The 26,534-nt window shown below is 45.6% G+C and overlaps 1 protein-coding gene across 4 annotated transcripts; it reads right to left on the reverse strand.

Annotated features, from left to right (window-relative positions):
• Positions 1 to 1,046: 1,046 nt before the first annotated feature.
• Positions 1,047 to 23,118, reverse strand: LOC135817796 (uncharacterized). 4 transcript variants are annotated; one of them, XM_065331038.1, is made up of 8 exons: positions 22,881 to 23,118; positions 22,722 to 22,767; positions 20,062 to 20,158; positions 15,755 to 15,800; positions 12,706 to 13,023; positions 6,704 to 6,830; positions 3,745 to 3,806; positions 1,047 to 2,335 (listed from the first exon to the last, which is right to left on the reverse strand). In XM_065331038.1, the coding sequence occupies exons 3-8, from the start codon at positions 20,101 to 20,103 to the stop codon at positions 1,377 to 1,379; spliced, it is 1,554 nt and encodes a 517-aa protein (XP_065187110.1). In that variant the 5' UTR covers positions 20,104 to 20,158; positions 22,722 to 22,767; positions 22,881 to 23,118; the 3' UTR covers positions 1,047 to 1,376. The 4 variants fall into 4 exon arrangements, with proteins under 4 accessions (XP_065187110.1, XP_065187109.1, XP_065187112.1 ...); XM_065331037.1 differs by having other exon boundaries at positions 22,722 to 22,764; positions 22,881 to 22,989; XM_065331040.1 differs by lacking the exon at positions 12,706 to 13,023 and having other exon boundaries at positions 22,722 to 22,764; positions 22,881 to 22,989.
• Positions 23,119 to 26,534: the final 3,416 nt, after the last annotated feature.

Here is a 26,534-nt window from a genome sequence, read left to right on the forward strand (position 1 = left end):
TGTGTGTGTGTGTGTGTGTCCAGGACAGCATGAACCACGTGACGGCGATCAAGTGAGCAACCATTGCAGCTGGCCTATCAGGGCGCTGAGTGGACAGCTCTCTTCTTTCTCAACAGCTGCAGAAAGTGTCCTTGAATAGGAGGGGAACATTTATTGGTGACAGCATCATTTCCACAGTCTGTTAAAGGGGAAGTTAAGGCAAAAATTAAAATTTCACCAGTTGTAGTCTTCGGGGTGCTGAGTCGAATGGTCGTGGTCCGAGGAAGCTGAGACGCTCCCTTCCTACTTGAATCCCAATCGAACTCGCGCACTTCCACCTACTGGGTGACTGCGCCCTACGAGATGGGGATTTGTATGCAAAATGTCACTAAAAGCGCCATTTCGTTCTTATAAAAGCACGGATGACCGCGATTGGCCCATATGTTGTAGTCTTTTGGACGCTGAGTCGACTGGTTTTGGTCCGAAAAGGCTGCGATGCAGCGTTCGCCCCTAATTCCCAATCGAACATGGTTGAACAAGCGGTCACGTGCTCCTGCGTACACCAGTCACCTGGTCACCGTGCCTGCAGGGTACAACTTACAGCCTGTTTTGACCTTTTTTGGGTGCAGTCATGTCACTCGAGTTGAACCTTGGTGTGAAAGTTGTCGCCTGCTGGCGTGGTGACCAGGTGATTTTGGCACCCAGGAGCACGTGACCGCTTCTTCAACCATGTTCGATTGGGAATAAAAGAGGAACGCTGCGTCGCAGCCTTTTCGGACCAAAACCAGTCGACTCAGCGTCCAAAGGACTACAACATATGGGCCAATCGCGGTCATCCGTGCTTTTATAAGAACGAAATGGCGCTTTTAGTGACATTTTGCATACAAATCCCCATCTCGTAGGGCGCAGTCACCCAGTTTCGGTGGAAGTGCGCGAGTTCGATTGGGATTCAAGTAGGAAGGGAGCGTCTCAGCTTTCTCGGACCAAGACCATTCGACTCAGCACCCCGAAGACTACAACTGGTGAAATTTTAATTTTTGCCTTAACTTCCCCTTTAACAGTTCAGATCATCATAAGAGTGTTATTTGTGACCAACCCGCCAACCCACACTTCTGACATTGCTACCATACTAAATGGGGTTCCAAAAATTTCTTGATGGGTGAATACCACACTTGACAAGGAGAAGGAAGATAGAAAAATGAAACAGAGGCAGGAAATGAGTTTGAAAGTTCACAAAAGCCCCAAATGGCAGATAATATCTAGCATTGAGGTAACTGAAATATAAACATGAATAAATCGCTACTTGCCTGCTTGAATTGGTGAAAGCTGGTATGAGATGGAGGGCTGATTTTTGTTTTTCATGATAAAACAGAGTGAACGTTCAGCTAAGCAATTGATCAAATGTTGCTTTTACACTCGCTCCCATCCTTGGCCTCACAATGCAGCACTCCATGAGTTTCCCCCTGGCCACTGGCACATGTACACGAGCAACACTTTTGAACTCTATGCTCGACCGACGACACAGTATAGTTGACAAAAGCATCTACGTGCGATGACTCCACTCGGCCGGATTGGAAGATGTAATTCCAATCCCACATGGCTCCAGAACGCACCAAGGCAAGTGAGGTATAGTGTTTGTAAGTTGCCCGGTAGGAGTCTTTTCTCAGCATGGCTTGAATGCCCGCTCTATTTTGAACTGACGCTTCCATATTTGGTGAGAACAGCAGGTAATCTTCCCCACGTCTGGCAACACCAACAGCACTCCCCTCAAGCCCGTTGTCGACAATAACTTGGAGGTGGACTTTATTCTTCTTGATCATTCTCTTCATTTTTGAGCGGGTAATATCGGGTTGGATAGGAAATCGGTCCTCATCCGAGATAAGCAGAAAAGTTACTGATACGTTTTTCTGGTTCAATCTTAGCAGCTGCTCATTGGATTTTGGATCAGTGATGCTCTCCAAAGCAAACTTAATAGCATGGTAACCATCTTCTTTACTACTTCGTTCTGACTTCAACAGCTTTTGACTAGCCTCCTTAAATCCGTTGATGTCATACACTCGGGACTCATCATTGCTGCGAATGACACGTGGTACTTGTGCCTTGTTACCAAAACCTACAAGAGAATAATGATTCTCAAATCCTGGGTAAAGACCAATTCCATGCTCCTTAAGAGATGTGTCAAGGCTTTCTATGATCATTTCCAGCCGAGCCGGGAGCTCTCCTGCGTTTGTTTGCGACTCGTCGAACAGAACAATGATATCGGCAGCTGATCGTCCACATTGATAGATGTTATTGGAGTTGTTTGACAATGCTTGCGACTGCTGCAGTAAAGCGGCTGGTAGTGTACCACATTTCACTGGACACACAAACAAAGACAAAGAAATACGCTGACTCACATTGTGTTTGTAGGGTCTAGCATCACGATTGTGAAGGGCTACACCTGTGCGTGTACGAGGGCAAGAAAGGATGCCCCCCCCCCCCCCCACACACACACACACGCACGCACACACCGCACACACCACACACTACTGCTACTACTACTATAGCATGACTGCCCCATAGGGCCATGTCACTCCCTTGTGACAAGGAGCCAGAGTCAGGGTAAGAGAGTCAATGCTGGCGAGCCACATGCCGGTTGAGATCTCGTGGAAGCCGAAAACATTTGTTGCAGAGCCGGCCCTCATATTCGAAGGTTTCCCTCTGTTTACAAGTAGGTCGACTGCCACGGCTGCATTTGTGCTGCTTGAAACCGGATGGCGAAAACTGGCGTTGGCACATTGAGCATTGGAGTTTGCCACTGTCCAGGAGAATCGACGAGGGACAAGCTTGGGTGCTGATCGTACTGCGGGTGCACTTGTGGACCACACACACACACACACACACGCACACGTACAAGTACAAGTTAACTGCCACAACTGGTCACGTGGGTCTCCCCGGGAGAGGGGAGAGAGACTCAACAGGAATCTTGGAAAGATGACTCAATTGGCTATTGAACCGCCCAACGGCCGACGCCCCTGAAATCCCCAAAACTCTGGGTGGACTTGGGTGGACATGAATGATCCTGCACCACCTCCTCAATGACCGTACTGCACTTCTCGCAGGTCTATCAACGGGCATGGGGTACTAGTACATGAGTGTATCGTTATCTCACATTCTTACAATGGGTAAAGCAGCACTCTAGCTTAGTGTGGGGTACGGGGTAGCGTTATCTCTGCCACTTGCGCCGTGCACAGCACAGTGTTGCTGAAAATGAAATCCCCGCCGCGTCACTAAAGTAGTCGCCGGGCGTTGCGCTGCCCTTAGACCCGTGAACACCGGGCTGCGAAATGGTGCAAGGCGCAATCTTGAGTGACGTGACTGGATATCATTCAGCAGAACTGTATACCGTAAAGTCTTGTATAGAAGCTGCCCTCGAATAGAAGCCGCAATTTTGGGCCCATCAAATCACACATAAGCCTGGTTTTAGTGTTGACATACATGGAAATACCTGTCTTGTATAGGAGCCTATCTCTTATAGAAGCCTGCAAAATTTTACCAAGAAAGTCATAAGCCGCGGCTTTTATACAAGACTTCACGGTATCCGCGATACAACGATAACAAGCGGCACTTTAGCTTTGTGTAGGGGAGTGTCTCTCAAAAGTCAAAAAACATAGGTTCTTGAACCCAGCCAAGCACTTGGCCAAATTGAAAGTGGGTCCTGCAAAGTCTGCAGTACAATAGTACAATAGCACGTATAAGAACAACCCACTTGAAGCTTACACGTACCAGTGGTTTCGGCAGGAGGGGAAGTGTGGGGACCCGTTGTTGCCGCTGGCACATCCTCTGACCTAAAGAGAAACATCACAAGTGATCGAGTACACTTGTTAGAACATGCATGGGTCTACGACAGAGGTAGAATTTAGCATTACACTAGTATAGTCTGTAAGCCAGGCAATCTCACTATTTCACAAGTTCTACCATATGCGTCGCGGTAAAACGCAGGTGCATACGTACAGTGCACATTATTATTATGTTTGCGTACGATTGGTGAACGATTTGTTTGTGTGGTTTCTGGTGTCCTCACTGATTGATTACTGCTGTTTCTGTAGACGTGTCCGATGTTGCTGTTCTGCTGTTCTGCCATGCCTTCTGGTGGTTTTATTTTGTGATTTTTGGCTCCTGGTATGGCCAAGACGTTTGCGTCAGTCTGTGTTTCTTTCTGCGCGTGTCTTTGTGTCTCTGTGAGTTGTCGTAGCCCCATCGGCTACGTTATGGTGTTCCGGACAGCTCCAGTGTGCGTCCTGTGCTACCAGATGACTGGCTACCCAGTTCTGCTGCCGCAGTCTTCGCAGTCCATGAGTGCCGTCGGTTTGCCTTGGCTCCTCACCGTTGTTAACAGTTAAGTACTCACTTGTCCAGCGGCTTTCGCACTGCATGTTTTTGTTTTATACTCGCCTGTTTATGTTGTTCACATTTTGTTTCTTTCGTCTTTCTGTCTTCTTCTCTGGTCTGCCTTCTTGCAGCTTTTCTTCTTCTTCATTTATTGGCTCAGCCCATCCTTGGGGGAGAATGCTTTTTTTGGTGGAGGATAGTGTTGTACATGCTGCTGTGTTTTTGTCACTTTGTCGTACATGCTGCTACACTGTCGTACATGCTGCTGCACTGTTGTAAATTGTTACAGACACTTGCACATGAATTCACAATTATTGTATTTGCTCGTTCGAATTTATTTGTATTTGTTTCTCTCACCTTTCACTTTTCCCGAGTTGATCACGTACCTGCGTGCTCCACTCTGCTGCAGTTAGAGGCAGCTACTCTACATGCAGTCGAGTCGATTCTATTGTGTATCTGCATGTCTCCTTGACAATAGCTGTCCAGCTCTAAATAATTAGAATTAAATTCCTTCTCTCTTCTCTCTCTCTAATTCTCTTCGATTTATTTATTTTCGCTTCTCTCAGTTATTTTTGTTTTGTTTGTACTTTGTACGCTATCGCTCTATCTGCATGACGCGATGCAGTTTATGGATGTTGTCACTCCTTGGGGCGCCGTGCCTGCACCTTTGGGCGCAGTGCACCGGATGCGCAGTGACCTCTACGATGTACGCCACAGCTAGGCATCTCTTTTGGCTTCATGTTTCCTTTTGCGCTGCCAGCTATTCTGCTTGAGGCTACGTGTACACGTGTCGCTCTTTGCTTTTCAGAACTCTTGAGTTGTCAGTTTTATTCCACTTTGTAAAGAACAAGAACAAGTAATGGTTCAAAGGAAATCTTGTCTACCATTCACAGGGCCGCAACATACATGCTGCTGCACCGTCGTACATGCTGCTACACCGTTGTACATGCTGCTGCACCGTCGTACATGCTGCTACACCGTTGTACATGCTGCTGCACCGTTGTACATGCTGCTGCACCGTTGTACATGCTGCTGCACCGTTGTACATGCTGCTGCACCGTCGTACATGCTGCTGCACCGTCGTACATGCTGCTGCACCATCGTACATGCTGCTGCACCGTCTTCTGTCCTCCCATATACACACTTCTGTACATGTCCCCGTTGGGACGGGCAGTATTTGTCCGTCTACCGTCTTGCTCACTCTCGAGCACCTCTTTCACTTCCCTTTTCTCTCTCGCCTCAATGATATACTACCTTGCGTCAGGCGAAATAGCACGTCATAGTACATTCGAGATCAACGGGAAGAAGATGACGACGTCCACTAATTTAGTATCTGTGCACACAAATCTGCTGTGTGTGTTACTCTGTGTGTCAGCTATGGCATCATCGCCTGTGGTTCCATGCCTAGCATGTACGTCTGAACCATCCTGCAAAGTTTGAATGACGTAGGTTGAGCGATCGCTCCGCGAAACATACTTTTTGAAATTCTCTTCATAGTATATCTTCCACCATTGAAATTTCGAATTTCTTCGAATTTTTTGCTGAGAGGGGTGGCTTGCAACCTCGATATGGCTTGTTCCTGGCATGCTTTGGAGCCATCGCCTGTTGAAGTAGTGGCGGGGATCTGCCCTGCAACTGCTACAACAAAAAAACGATTCGATCTGAGAAAGGGTGAGACCGCGAATCTCGGTTGAATATTGAGTATTTCAAGCCTTTTCACGACGAAGATGGAGTTCTTTTTGGAGATGGACGTCGCGGCAAAGGACATGGTGTCCGACTTCTGGCGTCTGGTGAAGCCAGGGATCATTTGTCCAGTCAGGTCGGCAGCCTAACCGTCGGTAAGCTTGGGTTTGGATCCCGTTCTGCTCGATGTGGTAGATTACAAACAATTTGATATCGCACAAATTGATCTCAGCATCGTGCGTACGGTATTTTATATTCAGAAAATCCCAAAGTGTCTCTGTGTGGCCGTCCTATGCCACGAGAAACTCCAATCAGGTTCCTATGTCCTCTGCCTTCATGATTGAATGTCCACTTCGTTTGAACAACGAACACAACAATCGAGGACGGCTTTGCAATGAAAAATACAGCTATACTGGAGCTGAAAAAAAGAAGAAAAAACGTGCTCAGGATGAGACTCGAGTACACGCATACTCTCCCAGCAGGTGAAACGCAAATTTTGTGAAAAATGCGTGTCGCCGACTGACCAGTAATTTCGCCTGACGGTCTCGTCTTGTCTCAGTTTGATTCGTCCAGCCGTCTCCACGAAGTAAGATCAAAACACACTCTCTCCAACCGAGACTGTTGGCCTATTGTCTGGCGTAGTCGCGAAGTGGCCATAGTTTGTTCTTACCTAGACAGCAGTACAGATGGTGCTTGGACGCTGGCTGCAGTTTTCATTGCAGCTGATTTCTGGACATTCGGTACAAATTTGGCAGATTCTTGATAACCCATAGTCATATCCGACCTACTGTTTTCATCTGTACATGACACAAAAAGCAAATTGACATATCCAAGATTCAATACTTTACAACCTCCACATCTTTTTTAATATTGAAGTTGATGTCGTGAAACCGTGACTGACGGTCGAAGTTTTTGACTGGTCATTTTGTTGTTGAATGGCTTGAATGACTTGAATATCGGAGGTCAAAAACCACTTTCTCTCCGATTTTGTTCAAATTTTCAGGGTTGAAGCATCATGAGGGCAAGCTGTTAATCAATAAATTTGGCTGGTGTGTAATGAATCCTTCCCTGGATTTGGGGCATGTGAAAGACACACCCATACGTTGCCATTAATTTTATGTTGCGAAATAAGAGAAAAACCTACTCTTGCAAACAGGAGTTCACTTTTCATTTGTTTCTACGAGGCAGGTTTGTACTAAACTATGATACAAGTGGATTTCAATCCTTTTTCTGGAATTCAGGACCACTATAATCACACATTGTTGAGGCAAATACACTGGAATCAACTACGAGAGACGATCATTACTTCGCATATTTCTGCAAAACAGTGGGCAAACGAGTCCAATGACCTAACATCATTTTGACATAACTTTATGATACTGACGCAGTGCCATGCAAATAGCAAGAAAACACAATCATTTTCGGTAGGGCTCAAACGGTCACGGTTTTACCCCTAACGGTTAACTGCTAAGCTAACGGTCGGTTTAACGGTTATAACCTATAAGCCACGGCAATCCTGCGGACTCTTTTTTAACCGTATATTTGACTATACTCATTCAAAAAATGCACCCTGTTCAGTACAACGCACACACATGTACATTCTCTTGCATGCTCATTCACACATACTCTCACACCAAGAGACCAGATATGACCGAGTTGACAGCCCTGAAATTGCGTACGCGTGCGACAGCCTGCGAAAGTGCATACTTTGCAACGACCTGATACATGTACTTGAAAAATTGACTGAAAAGTTACTGCGTAACCGTTATCTTTATCGGTTAACCGTTAATTCTTCGTAACCTGTCTGCAACCGGTTGATCGGACTAACCGTTTGAGCCCTAATTTTCGGGCCAATTTTGCGAAATTTAAATTCCAAAGCATTTTCGAACCATATCGAATCAGGGTTCGGAATTCCTGTTTCGTCTCCTCACACAGAAGCCTGTACTTTCAACCAGTGTATTCAGTTTGCTGATAAATCTACCCTGCCATGTTCTGATACTATGGGAATTACTGACATGATTGCAAGAAGCAGCAGATGAAGGTTGGAAGCATTTTATTGTCCCCAATGTAAACCTGTCTCTTTCTCAGAGAACGCATTATTTGGGCTACTTCGAGGGGCCATAGCCCCACCAAAGTGCCCAATTACATACCCTAATATATTGAAACAAACGGTGAGGAGACAATAATTTGATAACCGCAATCAATAAGACGAGCTGAATCGACATTTTTGTACTTTATTCATGCAATGTAAAAACGGTGTAGACGATGTGCAATAAAACGATGAAAATATGAAGAAATGGTGTGGAGACTAAGGATCCAAACAAGTTTTCGTACAACACTCATCAGGAATCGTCGTTGTACTAAAGGACACTGAAACAAAATTGAACTACATGTCCAGAATGAAAAAATCAATAATTATATTAGATAACCGCAATCAATAAGACGAGCTGAATCGACATTTGTGTACTTTATTCATGCAATGTAAAAACGGTGTAGACGATATGCAATAAAACGATGAAAATATGAAGAAATGGTGTGGAGACTAAGGATCCAAACATAGCATTGCAAAAAAGGTGTTAACTCTTTATTACCGGATTACTAGCACAGCATGCACCAGAATAACGAATGTCAGCACAATTTCCAACTTCACTGGCCAGGTCATAACTTTGGTCTCCTTCGCTTGTTTTTCAAAATCTAGGGCTCGTTGGAAAGCTCTTGGCGAGAGCAACACCAGGGTATCAAGCTCCATTATCTAGTCGCCACAACTCAGGCGCGGTAACACAACAAAGTCGTCTCCAAGGCTGATATGCAAGCAAATTTATCCCATCAACACCATTCCACTCTCCTTCATCGTAGAACGCTCAAATTTGTTTGAGACGATTCAAACTTCAGCCGGCTACGTCATTACGGAGGATTAGCAAGACGAAATTCGCGTTCGCACTCCAAGGAAAGTCAAACTCGGTGACAGAATTCGCGATATGAGAAGGATTAGCAAACAGAATTCGCACATGCATGACTTTGACACGACGTACATTGTGTACAGACAGTACAGCGTAGTAAATTTATGACTGTCCTGACACGAATCCACGATTCGTTTTTCAACTACTTTTCCGAACGAAAAATGCGAAAGTTCGCAATCCAGTTCGCAAACTGAAAAATAGAGAGGTTAAGTTTCACGTAAAACTCTTACGTCCGTGAACTTTTACGTGAAAAATTCAAAAAACTCACGTAAAATTTGACGTGTTTTGCGCGAGTTGACTGTCCCGCACGTAAGTTCGTGACGTGGGTTTTTGGAAGTTTCGCTTGGTTATCCCGATCGAATTTGTGTGAGTTTCCGTAGGTTTATCGGTTTTTATCGAGTTTGTTGGAAGATTTGGTATTTGTGCGTACTAAGCCCGAATCCTGCCCGGCAAAATTTCACGTCACGTCGCACGTGTAACTTAACCTCTAAAAATTACACGTAACGTGAGATTTGCATCGCGTTTTGAAAAATGGCAAAAAACGTGTAACTTAACCTCTCTAATGTTTGCGAACGCGAACGCGAATTTCGTCTTGCTAAATCCTCCGTATTATCATGTGCTGAGTCGCTCAAATAGCACATGAAAAGGGATTTCCCCAAAATGGCGAAGTGATCGATCAAAAATTTGAATTTGCCGAGGTAAGAATACGGCGGACGATATCTCTGGCGCTCGACGTCGTAACTCTTCGGGGATTGTTGCATTGGATAGCTTGGAGTTTCCGCTACCAAATAGACCCTTCGATTGTTGAATTTGCACAAGAAACGATGGAGTTACAAAGATATTACTGGCCTGCAGAACGCCATTTCACTCTCCTCTATCACAAAAAGCTCAAATTCACTCGAGGCGATTCAAACTTCAGCCACCACGTCATAAGCATGTGAACAGCCGTTCAAAGCGCACGCGAAAAGGGATTTCTCACAAAGGAGCGGAGAGAGGTCGACCAACACTTTTAAATTGCTGAGATAAGAATGTGCATGACATCTCTGCCGTCCGACATCATAACCTTTCGGCGATTCTTGCATTGGAGAGCTTGGAGTTTCCACTGACACAAAGTTCTTTTCAAAGCGTAGGGGACATCGTTCCAAAACTTTCTTCCAACAGTCAATCAATGTAAACGCAAAGAGATCAAAGAGAAACGACAAGAAAACCAGAACAAGATGACCAGAAAACGAACAAGATGTCCAGAAAAGCATATGGGGAAAATCTAGTACCACGCCGTACGTATAGGATATTAGGGACCTTTAGCACCACGTTACAACGTGGGCCTTTCGACGTACCTGATCACGTCGATCGGGGTGCGCGATACGTGTTTTGCATACTTGGCTAGCATTTGGCGAGACGTGATTATGGATCGACGCTGTTGCCACAGGAACAGAGCAGAATGGCGCGCATGATTTCAAAGTTCCTCGCGGGAAATGTGGAAGAAAAGACTTTTTTAGTAAACTACTGTACTTCGAAAATTAGTTGATTTCCTTCAAGGAGAGAGAAAGAGAAAGAGAGAGAGCGCGTGTAGTAGGCGCACATCAGGAAGGAGAACTACACTCACCAGCAAACCGTCGATCTCATTGTAATCCTCAGATGTACCGGTTTGTCTGGCGCTGTAGTTCTCCTTCCTGATGTGAAGCATGACCAAGGTGGAAACACAGCTGATAAAGCAATACGATGCAGCCTATTCTATCTGTGTACCAGCAAATGAGTTCTATCTCGAAGTGTACGGATGGTTACCGGCTTCCATTTGGCGTCGTAGTTAGTTGCCAAATTCAGGAGTACAGTGTTCCAGGCAGGCGAGCCACGAGAGAAGGGCTTTTCGCTCGACGCTGCCACTACTTCTTTCAACAAATTGATGTCCTCCTTCGCTCCAAAACGAAATTTCTGGCACACAGCCTAATAGTCTGCATGTCCTCGGCAGCCATACCGAAACAAAATTTGCTCGGAGAAGAAGATACCGGAAACACAAAACAAAGATAGCAAAGAATAACATTACGCCTCTCGATCGATCGTACCTCGTGGGTTACAAAACAAAAACTACAACATAATAACATCGACGTTTTTTGAACTCTTTCCCTCTTGGTGCAAGTCAAGAGTACATAACCCCCCAGAGTGTGCAACTCCCACAGACCCTGCTGTCCCGACAGAATTTCAAGTTGACGTCATTATTTATGACGCAATGCTCCTTGCACCAGTGATTTACAACATGTGGACGGGTGTCAACGCATCACACATTTTTCTTTGCAATGATTTGTACAGGATCGATCGGCTTCGGTCAACCACAGGATCTGGATTCGTCTGATAATCCGTGTACAGTGCGCATTGCATCATCAAAATAACGTCAACTTGAAATTCTGTTGGGACAGCACCCATAGAGGAGTTGCACACTCTGGGGGGTTATGTACTCTTGGTGCAGGGTGCAAAGGCAAATTCCTACGTCCTGCCACAACGTACAAAAGGCCTTTTCTACGTTGAAAACGTTGCCTGATGAACGTACATCCTACGTCGCAACGTGACCCCGGACCCGGACAAGGCCCTACGCCAGGCCTACGTCGTAAACAATGTGGTGCTTAAGGTCCCTGTTACCCGAGTAAGAGGGTTAAACCGGCGAATACAAAATCTGAATGCCGCAATACAACACCTGAACGCCGCAGGCGTGAAGGTTTTGTACGAGCTACCGTATAAGCCGAGCTAGAAGGGTCACATCCTGCTTATCCCATGGTGCACCATACGCATTCAAAAACAGATTGTGGTAGCTTGGCGGATATGGCTAGTGTTGCAGACACAGCATGATTACATGTACTACCACCTCAGGGGTTATGAACTCTGGGTACTGTGCTCGTACTATGCATTCGGCCTGATTGTGTTCGCCACACAAAGGTGGAACACGTATTTCACATTTTCTCTTTGATGAAGAGCAGTTAATTAAGTATTTATGGTGATGGTCGCTCTTTCAAAGTGGCAGATTCTAAAACTGCGTCTTCAAACTCTTCTGGTCACGGTGACAACTTTCTGATTGTGAGATGAGAATTTCGTAGCCTTGACTGGAAAATTTCGGAACAAAAGGGTACTTGCAGCGGAAGAGTCTGATCCCGAACCCTGCAAAAACCCCAATTCCTCCTACTCCATATGGGATACACACAAACACACACCATTTGGCCATTTGACGCCCATCACCGGAGGCGATGATAGCGATGCTATAGCGGAAGCCATAGCAACTTGTGCTGGGATTGCACCATTCAACAGCTTGCAAGGCTGAAGAATTGACCGCCACTATTCAGCCTGGTCTACACCACACAGCAATGAAGTGGCTTTTTCTGGCCAGTGAATCCCTAATTTTTGGTCTTTTTCATTTTTTCCCGCACACACATCACACCACATACTCCGGCATGCACTGGCTGTTGGTAACCACCCAGGAGAATGAAAGAAAAGTCAGGAGGAGTCTGAGAAAGAGAAGAAAGACCAAAATCGTCGGGAATCGAACCCTCAACCTATCGATTGGAAATCGCTGCACATACCACTGCACCATATGGAACAAACACACGCACGCACGCACACACGCACACACACACACACACACACACACACACACACACACACACACACACACACAATCACACCAACACCAAAACATAACGTATAAAATGACTAGACATGTACTTACTGCAATTACGTTTCGTGAATTCGCACACGACACGATTCATTCCTGTTTTTTTACCATAAATATTTATAATATGGTCGAATGGTGCTGAAGTCCAATATCCTGCCTTAGGACGGCCAGACGTGCGGCCTAGATTGAAATAATAGTTAGCGCAGATCCTGCTTGGACCAGCAATGGAAATCAGGTTGCCACTAGAATGACGAGAGGCATCCGTGCTCTTTGAACAAACATTTGACGCATTTGCAGAACTATAAAATTCACGCGAAACACCCATTTCAATGCAGGGACGATCACACCCTTCAAAAGCTTTTATAATGCCATCTGGAAAACACAGGATAGAGAAGTGAAACACGACACAAATATAGAAACAAGATGAAGAAATGAGAGAGAAAAAACCCAGCATGGAAACTAAACTAGAGATAAATAGTGCTGAATGTCCAGCCAGTCACTAGTACATGCTCAACCAACAGTCACAAACTGCGACAATCAGGTCAAGTACACGTATAGTTTTCCATAACGAACGTCTTCTTGCGACAATCATCAGTGGAAATATTCGTCACTACTTCATTTTCAAAGACAGACTAAACTAATATAGGAAGAGAGCATATGAGACAAAAACATTCCGTGACAAAGTTATAGCGTTAGCAATGGTAATCAACAACATCAGCAGCAACATCGCAAGGTGGAATGTCTTGCTTACTACGGACTGCACTATTCGACTCACTCGAGTGGATTCTTCTCCTTTCCATGGCAGTACCAGATAGACAGGACACAGCCACGCCAGGATCCCAGAAGACGAGGGCCATCACCCCCTGACGCCACAAGTGATCGTCTTAAAATAGCCAATTTACAAGCGCTGGCAAAACAGCCAGTTACGTCCTCAATTGGCAAGAACTATACACCGGCAGATAGTAGAACACCTCTTCTAGCGCTGAGGACATGTCCCCCATCTTCCTTTTGGGGTTTTCTTGAAATAGACTTTTTTGAATTGCTCCACTCGACCATGCTGAAATACGGCCAAAGTCATACCTGCGCAGGAAAGCTCGCCCCATCCGAGACGTCTCCTCAACGATTTCTACTTCAACACTCCTCCCAACGCTGCAGAACAAAGTGTATTGTTGACTCTGACAAGGAAAAGCAGCGGTGATCACTTGTCACCCCAAACGACAAGCTTCTCCTTGCGCCACCAACAATATTTCGTGCACCGTTGATGCAAAAGGGACTGAAGTCCTGAGCGCAGTTTTTGAATTTTATTGCAACATGCACGGTGAGATCGCGTGCTTTGTGACGTAGGCTGACGCTTCCTGGATCACGACACGCGGCCATCGATTGCGATCGTGCCAGGAACACTACTCGGCACAGACCATGATGGCGGAGGTAAGATGAGCTGCATTTCCTGCTGGATCTGCTGAGAACCCCCACAAACTGTCCTAGGAGTGTTGCAATGGCAGCAAGCCGTTGAAATATCCCCTCCCCCCCCCCCCCCCCGAACAGCAGGGAGAGTTATGCATCTTTCACACTTACCTCCTGCAATCCCGAACATAGTCCAACAGTAAACGTCCCAGCTACATGGTCAGGGAAAGTCCCGGTTTGTAGGCCTACAACACGGTCAGTGTGTTCTTGAGTGCAGTAACAACATGAGTGTGATCACTTCCACACCAACGGGCGTTCAAGGCGAGTAACAAGCGCATGTGACGAAGGTGACTCTGAAATCTCGTGAGCCGTGATCCACGCGACTTGGCATTCTTGCGTCACAAGGCACGTGATTTCACCGTGCCTCTCGTAGTAAAATTCAAGAATTGTGCTCAGGACTTCAGTCACTTTTGCATCAACAGTCGCACAAAAAATAGTTGGTGGCGCAAGGAGAAGCTTGTCGTTTGGAGTGACAAGTGATCACCGCTGCTTTTCCTTGTCAGAGAGTCAACAGTACACTTTGTTCTGCAGCGTTGGGAGTAGTGTTTTCGAGTAGAAATTGTTGAGGAGACGTCGCGGAGGGGTGAGCTTTCCTGCGCAGGTATGACTTTGGCCGTATTTCAGCATGGTCGAGTGGAAAAATTCAAAAAAGTCTATTTCAAGACAACCCCAAATGGAATATGGGGGACATATTCTCAGTGCTAGAAGAGGTGTTCTACTATCTGCCGGTGTATAGTTCTTGCCAATTGAGGACGTAGCTGGCTGTTTTGCCAGCGCTTGTAAATTGGCTATTTTCAAGACGATCATTTGTGGTGTCAATGGGGTGATGGCCCTCGTCTTCTGGGATCCTGGCATGGCTAAGGGATACTGCTCCAGGAACTCTTCTAAGGTGAGGCAATGTTGGCTTGATGGAGTTTTGTTCGTAGCTTGTTCGTATACGCTGTGGCGCGACTCGTTTGTAGACCCATAAATAATGCGACATTTCGGCCATTTTTGAGGGGTATGCAAGTTTCAAGGTTCCCTTCAGAAACTTGTTGAAGGGCTTTGCACAATCGATCTACACCCCAAAGGGAACATACCTGCAAATTTTGAGCGAAATCGGAGAGATCCACTTGCACACATATTTTGGTATTCCAGACAATACTGAGAATATGAGTGTTACACCGCCACTGTACGAAAAATGGCCCAAATGTGCCCAGTCGTGTCGTGCGACTCGATTACTGGCATCTTCGAGATTTTCGTGATGTTGATTTACTGACATTTGCACGGTTTTCATGCCCTCCTGAAGTTGCCACAATCGCCTTCCAACAGCCGAGTGTTTTCTCTTCGATCTGGATCATGGGTTTAGATCGTTGAATTCGAGCAAGATTTGACTGAGTTACGATCTGTTTTTCTTTTCTTTTTCGAATGCATCGTTTACAATAGATTCAAGCATGGGCGGCTTTTAAATGGCTAAATTCTTGGCTCCACAACTGATTCAATATATTTAGCGGGTTTCTTTTTTAGGATTGAAAGGCTGCACAGGTTCCACGCGCACCCGGGGCCAGAGTAAGTACCAAAACAGAAACACAAACAGCATAAGCAACCAATGCATGTGCATAATTTCTCTCAAGCAATCAATCAGTGACATTCCACTTACTTATTGCGTAGTGCATGTGTGCACCATCAACAGCAAGCAGCAGAACCTGCCACAGAGGAAAACAGCAAAGCATTCACAGCTTTGGTCAAACATAACAAAAACGCTCAACAGCAAAGTTGAACTCGGATACAGAGCCAATAGCAAATTTACACAGTAAAGAATAATATTAGTTCCACGGTCATGCCACACAACAAAGAAGTCTCAAAAGAGGTTTAACCCTTTGAGACCCCAACGATCGAATTCGATCGTTTGGCATACCAGTCCTGGTGATGTCCTAGATAGGACATCACGGAACCCAGCATGCCCCAGCATAAAATTACTTGGTCCGCCCAGTTAAAATTGGCGCTTATCTTCTAACTTGATTTTTTGGTGTTCTGCCTGTGCCACACGGCATGGAACCACCGATTCACCATCCGAACATAACCATTGACCATTGCATCCGACGACATGGCAGCACAAACCATCACAGAAGTTGCGATCGGTTCGTTTGAGTCTTTTTGACGGAGCTGCCGCCGACGAACACTTCCGTCAGCGCAAGAAAACACTGCAACCTCTGCTCGAGTCCGTAAAATAGGTCAGGATGTTCGCATTTCAGAGCGATGGACAATACAGTTTCTGTCTACTTCCAGCTGTCTGATGGCAAGGATTGTTTACCCCGGGGAGGTATAGAAAAGCTGAAAAAGCGCTTCGCGAGCTTGAATTTCATTGCTTGCACAGTACAGCGCCTAGTGAAGGGCTATCACCAGCAAATCGCTGACGAAGAAACTGCAGCTCATGTCGATATCTCCAGAAAGTGAGACCAATCCGGCGGACACATTTTGAAGCTCACAGAGGACAGGCCAAAGGAGCTAATCAAAGAAAACACCAAGTCCTGAGAGAAACACTCGTGCAAAGGACGTTCAGGAAACTAGCCGAAAAGCCTGGTGCACGGCGTTGTAGGTGCAGTACGCACAGGCCACAGGTGCTACATCAAGCGGAAGCTATCACTGCGCTGCATGTAGATCTTCAAGCGCCAGCGGCTCGCGTGGGTACGGGTGCTGATCAGCAAGTACGACAAGCGCAAGAGGCGATTTGAAAAAAGGACACTGATATGGCGTTGCCTTTTTGTCTCAAACAAAGTCGCATTATTGCGACGAACGGGGATAACACTTAGAGTCAACATGCGGGCAGTCTCACTTAGCTTCTGATGGGAAGGTGACAGGCACGCACTGCCTTTGAGCGTGATTCGAGACGAGGAGAAGTGGAACAAGCTATGAAACGACCCGTGCAGCAGCTGTCCGGATCGTACATTTTGAGCTCTTCCTCCAGCGACGATAGTGGCGAGGAGGATGTGTAACTTGCTTGAATTTTCGACTGAGTTGCTTACTGACATGTAAATAATCATGTATATAGTGCTTTGTGATCGTGGCTTGCTTCAAAAATTCGTATTTCTTTCCTGAGACAAGTGTGAAGATAAGCGCCAATTTTAACTGGGCGGACCAAGTACTATGCTGTTCCCATAGTAATCGTGACACGTGACTCAAAACTTTGTGTCGCGTCCGAGGAAGATGAACATGTCGCACTCAAAACAAACGCAACGAAGGCCTTTCGTCTCAAAAGTAATTAGTTGTCGTTCTCCTGGCGGCTTGCCTCAAGCAAGTCGAGATTCGTATCTTGCCTCTTGCCTTCACGAATTTTATTTTCCTCGTTGTGGAGTATGCCTGGACAAAGGAACTGGCAAGCGAATCGTTTTGGTCGCATTGAAAATTGCAAGTGCACAAGAGGATTGGCGAAGCAATCACATGAAATCCCCAAACGAAAACGGCCATTCGGTCGGGTATTCGATGGCGAATCGAATATACACTACCTCAATCCCGCCGATCTCTGAGAGCAAGACATGCTTGGTGGATATATCTGGCTTGGCCCAGCATGCATATCTAGTCTTGTAGGTTCTTCCCAGCCATGTAAAACGTCAGTTGCTTGGCTTCTTTCTGTCTGACAAGTCTGCATACAACACCAGACCTGCACATGACAGGGATTGAGTTTTCAAGTTCATAGCAGCAAGTGCAGGCAACAATGTTACTATATTATCAACTAGAGTACTCTGTGCTTCCCTGAAGACCTATGAATATGCTAAATTATTCTCAACCACTCCATCAGAGCCAACTGTAGCTACCTGTAACTGCGTTCCATTTTGCCTTTTTGCTGACCATTTTTGTCGACCTTCACCCATCATTTCGGGCGTTCGTTTTACCATCTTGGAAGGTGCCCACAGCTCCGAAATTTGGCCCATAGATCACTCATTTAGTGGACAGTTCAAAGCCATCAAAAACTCATTTTCGCCAAATATCACCTACTGTAAAAGCCATATATATAACGAAGTGCTAACTCTAACGAGTTAACGAGGAGAAATCTGTCGTTAAAATAGAAATCGTTATACAGAAATCGATACATATACTGTCCTATTGAGCGTTAAGAGTGAGTGAGAATCGTTAGCTTTGGTACACGTAAACTAGTCAATTCTGGGAAATCGTTATATATGCGCCTCGTTAGAATAATGGCTTTTACAGTAACCCAGGTTTTTGCTGCCCGTGCCTCATTTATTGCTCTGCTGTACATTCTTCTTCTTCAGTCACGAAAATCCACTGATGAAAGTGACAAGAACATCGATTTTGGTTAAACCTCTTTTGAGACTTCTTCGTTGTGTGGCATGACCGCGGAACTAATATTATTCATTGCTATCGTTAAATTCCCCTCCACGTCGCCTATTTAAAATTAAAAGTTAAAATAATCTTTTTCCAGGCAATTCAGTTCCTCGACTGATCCTTTAAAAGTACAAGTAAGAGGTTAACTTTTCTCCCTGCAACGGCCTAGTAAGAGAAGGTAAGGAAAAAGTTTGGTTCAGGAAGATTCTAGCCATGTTCTTTTAGACTGGTGTGGACGGCGTAGAGACATTGTTTGTACACAATTTTCTTTATTAGCACGATAACGAAGGGTTCGAACTCTAAAACCAGAAACATAACAATATGCAGCGTAAATTATAGAGAAGGGAAAGTGTTTGCATGCCTAGGACTGCACAGCAAGTGGCGAGTACTTGATGTACAAGATAAAATTGCATGGCCAGACCAGTACTGTACATGTACAGCACTAGCATACCTACCAAGTACCAACCATCACAATTTGGCCGGGACCGTCCCCATATCGAGGGTGGTAAAGGGCAGTAGTGGGATGGTCTAAGAAGTAAGATCATGATTGAGAAAAAGAGGGTACAGGTTCAAGTCCTGCTTGGAAGCGGAAGGAATATTCCAGCCGTGCTGCGACCCACAGTTAATTGGGAACTCGTGGCCTGGCACGAGGGTAACATGGATGCAGTTGGTGGGATTTCGGTCTTGACCACTTTGTGGTGGGTCTGATCTACTCACCTCCCACCGTTTAGGCGCTGCAGCTGCGTTAGAGGGAGGTGGCGTTCCTACGGATGCGAAAACTCGCGAACCGTGAAATTTATTTATTATTTTAATAAAATGCACCAAAAAGTGCATTTGTCACATGCCTCACAGCTACATTAGTATATACATTTTAATACCTAAGTATACCATTGTCCCGATCTCGGGTTTGAAAAGGTTGACAGGTACTAGGGCGGCTGCAACAAAGGTTAGAAGGTTCGGTGACTATTTGTTTCTGAATCCAAAGGAAGGAAGGTTGCATTCAAAGGAAGGTTCGAAACCAGGTTTCTGACCACGCATAGTCCGGTGGATTATTTTAATGCATAGTATCAAGAGTAGATAAAGAAGAGTGTGCAACTCCGGATCTCTCCTGCACAATCTCTTGAATCTCCGCCCACGGCGGAATTTTTTGTTGACGTCACCTTTTTTCAGAAAAACGCGCTTCTTGCCGCAGAGCAGTGTGAGAGCACGTGCTGGGCACCGGCATTGTAATGTAAGCCCGGCAAAGTGCATGAGGCAAAACTTTCCAAAAGACTAGCAGGGCGTGGGTGGTCGAAAAGATTACGTCAACAAAACAATCCGCCGTGGGCCAACCCATCCGCGCGGATCCGGGAGTTGCACACTCTTGTTTATCTACTCTTGATAGTATTGTTCTGCATGAGATAACATGTATACCTATGTCATAACAAGTGCTGCGAGATGCTAACAGTCATACACTCAACAGTACTAGAATCTTAGAACCTTCCTTCTTTTAAATTGAAAGGATTCTTCAGCCATTTACCGCATTTGTTGCAGCCCTACGTGCTACGAGCACATGTACACACAAGCCATATCCGGAAAGCAGTTCAGCAGTGGGTTGCTATCTTAGCAGCCGGGTTAACTCACCTGGATGACCAGCAAAACGGAAAGTAGTTTGCAATGCTCCATTGCTGCACGCACACACGACGGTCAGCAAAGATCTCCGCTTGAGAATAAACCAGCGCTGTAGTCACCCATCCGTTGACGAACACACACGGAGATGGAAATTGCAAACATACAACCAACCGTCAATGGCAATATCAGAAAAACGAAATCGCACATATCTTTTGCCACATCATTTATCTCCAAGAATTGCATTAATGAGAGTATACAAGAGGAGTGAAAAAGCAATCAATAGTAGAAGAGGTTTTCCTTGGAGGCAACATTTTTATCACACTCAAGAAAAGAACAAACGTCAAGCTCCTCGGAATCCATATTTTCAAAAGAATGTTTTTGCTGGCACTTTCACTGTCTTCTCCTCAGGTGGGATAGAGGTAAAAAGAATCTCAACATGCACAATAAATTATATACAGCAGAGAATGATGTGATAGCAACAGCGAGAACAGAGAAGCCAGAAACAACACGGTACATTGCAAAACCTCGTGAATATAAAAGGAAATGATGAAGAAGGTGAGGGTGCAACTTTTACCATGTCGTTTCTGGCTACTCTTCTTTGCGCTATTTCTATCACATCTCTATTGAAGAAGTCATTGTGCTTTTCAGTTCCTTTTTGCATGATTCCATCTAATAAGAAGACAGTGAACGCACTAGTGGAAGGCTTTTGAAAATGTTCATTGGGAGGTTCCTGAAGCTTGTTCTTTTCTTCAGTGTAACAACAGAATGCCACGACGTGAATTTTTTTATAACGTATCCAGTTGTACGCTATGCCACCTGCATTGCACCATTAACTGTTAACGCGTGTCCAAAGAATCTCAATCACGTGGTTAGCGACACCATTCAGCGTTTCAATAATACAATCTTCTTCCTCTAATCCTCTGCTCTATACATTCTCCAGTATCTCGTGGCTATTTTTTTACTAAGTAAAAGTGGGGAATAATTGGAATAATTCAACTCATTTCACAATAATTATTACGTTTCGGCAAATTGCCTTCATCAAGTATTCTTTTTACATAATAAATAATTGACCATGTCCATCCGATTGTCCTACTCAGTAATACCGTCGGTGACGAGCCTTTGTGGAGGAGAGGAGTATAGCCGGTACATGTACATTGATTCCCTAAAGGCATACCATATCTAGGGGCTTCCAGTCGGATCCGATCATTACAACTTACGTAAGGTGACGTGACCGGCATTCACCACTATAATTATGCTAGTTATGGCATGGTAGCGCAGGCAGTCTGCCAGGTTATTGACGGAAGCAAAGCCCTCGTGCTGTAGGCCGCAGGCCCCAGGGTTTAGCTGAGCTCAATAACCTGCCAGTGGCAGACCAGCGGCCAGGGCCACAATGCATTTTTTTATTTAAATTAATGACATGACATGACCCACCCTCCAAAACAACAATAGTAACTACACAAGTTGATGCAGGAGCAGCAGCTAACCTGCTGCTGCAGATAAAGGGGCTCAAGGAAGTTATGCACTTGTCATCGTTCAGCAAAAAGTGTATAATTATTATAGTCGCACATTCTTCGCAGTAACAATTTTAAATTATTTTGCAGAAAAACTCTGCATCTGATTTTACAGTTGCACCTAGTACCTACACAAATCCAAGACTGATATTCTCCGAAGAGCAACGGAGGCACTAGTAGATAGAACGCTGGTAGCACCTACCATTTTGACGCTCCATGCCAGCGTAATCTTCACGAAGATGTTGATGCAATTCATCTTCGTTCCATTTGTCCAAAGGAACGACTTTCGCCTTTTTCAAATGGAACTCACTGAAAACGCAACCAGTCTTTCATCGCTTCTTTCGTTCGGACCGAGGTCCTGCTTTGAATAACTTCTGACATCAGTATCCTGATCACTACCGCTTTCAAATCGTTCTTGAGTAGGTTCGACCATAATCTTCAACACCTGATTCCTCACTATGTTGTAGTTGAGTAGCTGTGAGGAGAAGATGAAGGTCTACCACCACTGGCCACAGTCCATACCTAGGCTAAAGTAGATCTACCTCAAAGAACTACTTTCGAATTTCGTGCACTGTATACATGTACTCACCAGTTCCCGTGCACGCGCGTGCGTGCCGCCATTTCTTCTCATTTGCCGACTCGCGACTGCGCCTTTCAACTTCAAGAGTCTAAGTAAACTGGTGCAGTGGTGGGGTTATGAACTCTACAGCCAGCCCATAGCCATTACAAGTACAACTCGTAGACGTCTAGCCATATCGGGCCCTGTTTGCAAACCCTGTGCCGGGATAGCGCTAGCTGGTGACCCGATTGTAAATTTTGCCGTCAAAAAGAGGCTAACGTCGAAAAAACAACGCGAGTGACCGGTGGACCCGCAGCTAGCTCACGTCGAAATTTGGAGTTTTACGTTAAACCTGACGTGAAATTGGGTGTCACATTAACTTCTCTAGTGTCTGACGTAGTACCTTATTATTAAAAGGGGGGGGGGGGGGGTACTTTCAAACGAACCAATTTTCTTTGGCATGTTGGGGGAAACCAATTGTCCCTTTACGGGAACAACAACAATGACAACAAAACGCGACAGCGACGACGACGACGACGACGACAACGACAACAACAACAACAACAACAACAGCAACAATTAAGTGGAGCAGAATGACTTACTTCTTCGTGACAAACACGTCGAAACTCAATCGATGACACTCTTCTGCTGGGAAGATTGGCCAAAAAGGAAGAAGTAGGACACCGCTATCATCAAGGTCAAGAATCGTTTTGCAATGGAAGAAGACACGCTGTTGGAGCCAAACTAGGGCAATCACTTACGCCTGTGGCAGCTTGGTAGACAAGGAAAACAGCTACCTGTCAATGACAGCTCTTCTCGATATCTGAGGGTGGAAGTAACTCGAGTTGGTGAAGATATGGCCGGACGAAGCGGCAATGAGCAGCGCGTAATTACCGAAAGCGTTCATGCCGTACCATGGCACCCTCCTTGTATGTACGAGACTGCCGGGAAATATGACGGCGGCGCCCGCTTTGGATACCCTATCTATCCCACGCGCCAACCATGTCATGTCAGCAGTCCGCAACTTTCGTTATAATCAGATTTGCCGCTGTTCGGGATCCAAATATTGGAGCAAGTGACTCCGTTGAGTGCAGTTATGGTGCCTACTGCTCACCTTTTAGGACTCAGTAGTACCAGTGAAGTTGATGATTTGATTATGGGAGTCCCAAGAGGCATGGCCTCGTTACGGGAGGACCCTGGCCTGGGTAAGATGTTTACGGTCAGCAAAATACGTACCAGCAGATTTCGCCTGACGACAGTTGGGAGGAAGCGATTCCACAGATCTACCGCCAGCAAGGTACAAGTAAGTTGCTCCGTTGGGTGCAATTATGGTGCCTACTTTTCACCTTTTAGGGCTGTAGTAGTCTGTTGTTGAATCCACAAAATGTGATAATAATAATAATAATTTATTAACCATTTATTAACCCATCCTAACCGCGTACCGGTGTGCCCACTTATTATTATTATTATTATTATTATTTTTCTTCAGACTTTTCCCGTTTGTCTCTTTCCCTCAAACCAGTTAGTATTTTATGACTTGGGGCTCCCCGCGTGCTAGTTTGTACGTGAAGTGTGTGGGTACAGTGAGGGCTGCGTCCCACCCGCCTGTGTGGATTCACAGGAAGTGTGAGTTACGAAGTCTGAAGAAAACATTGAACGGTCTCTGCTTGGATGACGACTACACCATAGCTCAGTGGTTAGAGCATCGCTGGCTACAAGCGAGGGTCCCTGGTTCGAGTCCTGGTGGTGACAGTCAATTTTTTCTTCAGACTTTTCCCGTTTGTCTCTTTCCCTCAAACCAGTTAGTATTATTATTATTATTAAATTTTTGATAGGGCAATCCCCACAGGCCTAAGGCCTTTTGACTTCATTCCTGATGATGGTTATTTCATGACCGAAACGTTGAAATATAATATTTTTCTGGTGAAAAGCAGTGATTTGAGTGTGAGCCAGTGTTGCTCACAACCCATTTTTTTACTTATGAAGCTGCGTGATGCGTCCTACAAGATTTTAAATAATAATAATAATAATGCGAAGTAGTGGTTGCGACTTCGGCTATGATTTGTAAGAAAGGGTTTGCTCCCCACACCGGAGCTCGCGCTATTCCGCCGACTTTACTTGACACTTGACTGACTCACGACTGCCATCCAGAGCACACGAGAAGTCCATCGAACCTTCGATGTCGTGAGTCAGTCAAGTGTCAAGTAAAGTCGGCGGAATAGCGCGAGCTCCGGTGTGGGGAGCAAACCCTTTCTTACAAATCATCGCCGAAGTCGCAACCACTACTTCGTACTGTTGTGCCCAGCGCGGGCTTGCGACTAGTTGGTTTGGAGGTGACAGCGTTGCGAATGACCGAGGGTCCTCAACGTCTGGTCTCACCGTCCAGGAGCGACACTGACTCACGCTGCTATCTGGTGTTCACGAGGTGTTTGTCGCGCTGGAAATGGAGCGTCTCTGTAGGTTTGTATCCCTGGTGATGTTTGTGCCTGGAGAGCACTATAAGTGGTGCTCTTCAGGCACAATCTTCCTCAGCCTACTCAAGCTCAACTGATGAGGGGTGAATTCCCCGAAACACTGTGTATTGAGCAGGGAGTGGTGCTTTCTTGCAGGTTTGCCGAGTCGAAGGTTCGATGGACTTCTCGTGTGCTCTAGATGGCAGTCGTGAGTCAGTCAAGTGTCAAGTAAAGTCGGCGGAATAGCGCGAGCTCCGGTGTGGGGAGCAAACCCTTTCTAAATAATAATAATAATAATGTTTAATAGGCGTCGAGGCGACAATAGTTTTAGAATTGCGATCAACAGAAGGAGCTGAACCGACATTTCACAAAGGCTTTTATTGTATTCAAAAAACGAGTGGATACGAAGGCAGTGAAGAACATGGAAGAAAGAAAAAATGTGATATGGAAAAAATGATGAACAAAAAATTGTACTTCGAACTAGTTTTCGCACAACACTCCTCAGGAAGCTACGTTGTACTAATGAAAAAACAATCCAGAAAGATACTAATAAAGAGAAATGGAGTGAGAAGAAACAACACCTATGAAAATGATAATCCTAGCACTAAGGTAATAACAGGAAAAACTGCGAAAGCACTTAACGAACTTGTAAGGACTACTAGTATACTGTGACACAAGATATGACACCATGGCCAATCAGAGCCAAACAGACAGAACAAGCTGCTACTAAAACAATTTCAAACGAATAATGCTGTCCTTCTGGACACACAGATTAGGCTTATGAATACGTTGACAAACAGCTTCTAACACACTCAACTGCAACTTATAACCATGACGAGCACGGCACAAAACAGAAAAAGAAGAATCAGAATAAACCTTGCAGCAATCAGGACGAGATGCAAGATGCTTATACACTGATGACTTCCTACTAGAAAACACACGCTCGCACCCACTCTTACTCACACAATCATTCTCGCTCTCACACTCACCGGAATCACTGGACTCACTGGCCGAATCCTCCTCAACGACGTCCTGCCTCGGAGCAATCAGGTCCCGTCTCCTCCCATCCCTCGTCTCACGTTCCTGTTGTGTATTCCGTTGGCTCGGTACTTCCGTACTGAAATAGGTCATGGTGTAATTAGCCGTTGTTCTTCTGGGTCTCGTTGATATTGAGGTAGGTATTGTTGTCGTCTCTGCCGGTGATGCAGCAAGCGATGCTGATGCAAACGTGTCTGCATGCAACACACGTGGCGTCGCCAAAGCCACATCCACCTCCGCTGGTGGAGGGAGTGACTTGGTCATGGCCACGGGAGCCAATGGTGGACTTGCCGAGAGGGACGCTAGGTCCTGTGTTGGCGGAGGTAGTGGTTGTTTACGGGGTCTTCCCCGCGTGGGACGCTCCAGTTGTGCGCTACGTGGGATAATGTGTAAAGGAGTGTGTTGCTTGATGCGTTCGCTCAGGTGCTGAACAGTCCTACCAACATACCGGCTAGCACAATTCCGGCATTCAAAGTTGTAGATTACATGACTTAAATGATGGGTTGGTAGGACGTCCTTCAACACCATGAACGAACGCATCGTTGTGTAGACGGGTATGAAGTGTACCGCATAGTAGGTTTGTTTGATGATCGCACGAACTTCACGACTCACATTGTCAGACTTCTTGCCCTTCCATGGTAAGCACAAAAAGACAGGACAACGAGCAGGCCCTATCAATTCATGTTTCGGCGCGGGGGCTGTAGACAACAGTTTTGCCAACATGTCGCCTGGGTATCCGTTTTTGGTGAAAACTGAACGGAGAAATTCGAGCTCACCACTGAGTTTACAAGGTGAACAGATCCGTTTGGCGCGATCCACGAGATTCTTTACTAAGTTGACTTTATAATTAGATGAACAGTACGAGTCATAGGAAATGTATTGTCCGGTGAATGTCGGTTTACGATACACCGATGTTACGCTACC

Source organism: Sycon ciliatum, chromosome 5, assembly GCF_964019385.1.
Source record: "Sycon ciliatum chromosome 5, ocSycCili1.1, whole genome shotgun sequence".
Lineage (NCBI taxonomy): Eukaryota > Metazoa > Porifera > Calcarea > Leucosolenida > Sycettidae > Sycon > Sycon ciliatum.